This window comes from Camelina sativa, chromosome 9, assembly GCF_000633955.1.
Source record: "Camelina sativa cultivar DH55 chromosome 9, Cs, whole genome shotgun sequence".
Lineage (NCBI taxonomy): Eukaryota > Viridiplantae > Streptophyta > Magnoliopsida > Brassicales > Brassicaceae > Camelina > Camelina sativa.
Window position 1 is genome coordinate 32996627 of NC_025693.1, and position 1836 is coordinate 32998462.

Genomic DNA, 1836 nt, shown 5'->3' on the forward strand with positions numbered 1-1836 from the left:
AGGACGTCTCTTGAATTGTTCGCTTTTGTAATAACTCGTGAGCACTGGACGTGCCGGTAATCCACCGGGAGTCTTCGATTCAGCCTTCACAAACAAAAAGTATAGAGCCTTGCCTTTGTCTAATCCAGGCACGTAGCTGTAAACAATAAATTACTATTAGTTACCATAATATTAATGTTTCTTTAATAGTTTAGACTGTTAAATTTGATTATTGCGAATAAAATGAAGTAACACTTTAAAGGATAACTGAAAAACAAAAGCTCTAAAACAGTCTTGAATGTCTTAAAAATTAAGTATATAAATAGATAAATTTCTTTAGACTTTAGAGTTTCAAATTTAAATTTAGCAGTTAGGGTTTAATATTTATGATATACGGTTTAGACATTCAGATTAAGTTTTCACAGTTTAAATTATAGTACGTGCATGGCGTTTAAAATTTGAATTGGATTAATGTGTTCTTTTTTAGACTGTTTTCATATTCTTGGCATGCAGCTATATAGAACCACAAGATATAAATTAATTGAAAATCAAATAAATATAAAATTTAACTTACAGATTCATCACAGGCATGAGAAGACTGTATAGAAGCTGACGTCGGTCCATGTCTTCGTCAATGGTGGGCATCAACTTCCTTTCACCAGCAGATGTCCCAGAGCTGATTACAAAAAGATGAATAAATTATAACTAAATCTAATTATAGAAACACAAAAAATAATTTTACATTTGTGGGTTATGTATAATATACCTTGTTAGGAACTCGGTAATAGGGTGAGAAGACAAGATCATAGACCGGTCACCATTGGCTATACGTTGAATCTCTGGTTTAAGGTCATCGTAAGTAACCACCGGAACTTTGCTCTTAAATGTTTTCCTGTCGGTGAATCCCTTAAGGCCGAAACGTTTCAGGTACTCAGTCTCCGAGTTACGGCTCAGTATCTCTCTGATGACTTTCTTCTGAACGAAGTCGACGTTACGTGTCATCTCTTCAATGAACCTGAGAGCCTTCACGTCCTTACCGGACGGTGAGTAGTTCACTGGAGATCGTAGAGCTGAATCAACAACAGTCATGATTGAAATGTTAAGAGTGTTTAAAACGTGTTTTGGTAAGTTGAAAGTATAATTAGACTTTGTTTTGATGAGGAGATATGAAAACTCGGCGAGGATGGGGAGGTATTTATAGTGGCAAGAAGGAAAAGATCACGTCAGCGTAGTTCCACGTTGATATAAATGTGGGCTCGGTTTGTTATGGCTAGACCGAGACAAGGGGACAAGAGGGGACAGTTGACACGTAATATTTGGCTAGTTTGGGCAGACATGTTGGACCCATATGTCTGTGCCACGTTGGTATTTTGCTGTGATTGGGCAATTTATTGTCATGACCGTAGCAGCTAGGCGTCAGCCCGTACGTACCACGCGGTTCCCTTTTATTTGGCTTGTGACTCTGCCTGTCGCGGATAGTGACTGTCAATACTACTTAATAGCTTATTCGATTCCCTTATAATCAATGGTAATGACGTCGTCAATTTGACTTATCAAAGATTAAGACTTGATTAGGTTATTTAATATATGCGTGAGGGGATCATGTTGTTGTTTCCGGAGCCAACTAATCCTTAATTTAGTTGTTCTTTCCATGCATTGACTTTGGTCCCTTAGGCTGTAATAAGTAAACATATTATCGGTTAATTTAATTTTCAATAATTTTGAGTGAAAAGTCCATGAAATATACTACATAACAAAGTGACCGTTTCTAGAATGCAATTATTTTTGATATATAAGTAGGAAAAGTTATTTCGAAAGGTCCAAAGTTGATATTATGAGACCTAGAGATAAAAATAT

At 36.3% G+C, this 1836-nt stretch overlaps 1 protein-coding gene across 2 annotated transcripts in view; it reads right to left on the reverse strand.

Moving 5' to 3' along the window:
* Positions 1-1129, reverse strand: part of LOC104713759 (indole-3-acetic acid-amido synthetase GH3.3) — a 3139-nt gene extending 2010 nt beyond the window's left edge. Inside the window, exons 1-3 of one of the 2 annotated variants that reach the window (XM_010430958.2) lie at positions 746-1129; positions 554-655; positions 3-136 (exon numbers count right to left, since the gene is read on the reverse strand). In XM_010430958.2, the coding sequence (XP_010429260.1) occupies positions 3-136; positions 554-655; positions 746-1068 (559 nt within the window). In that variant the 5' untranslated portion in view covers positions 1069-1129. The remainder of the gene's footprint in view (positions 1-2; positions 137-553; positions 656-745) is intronic. The other variant, XM_010430959.2, reaches the window with a different exon arrangement.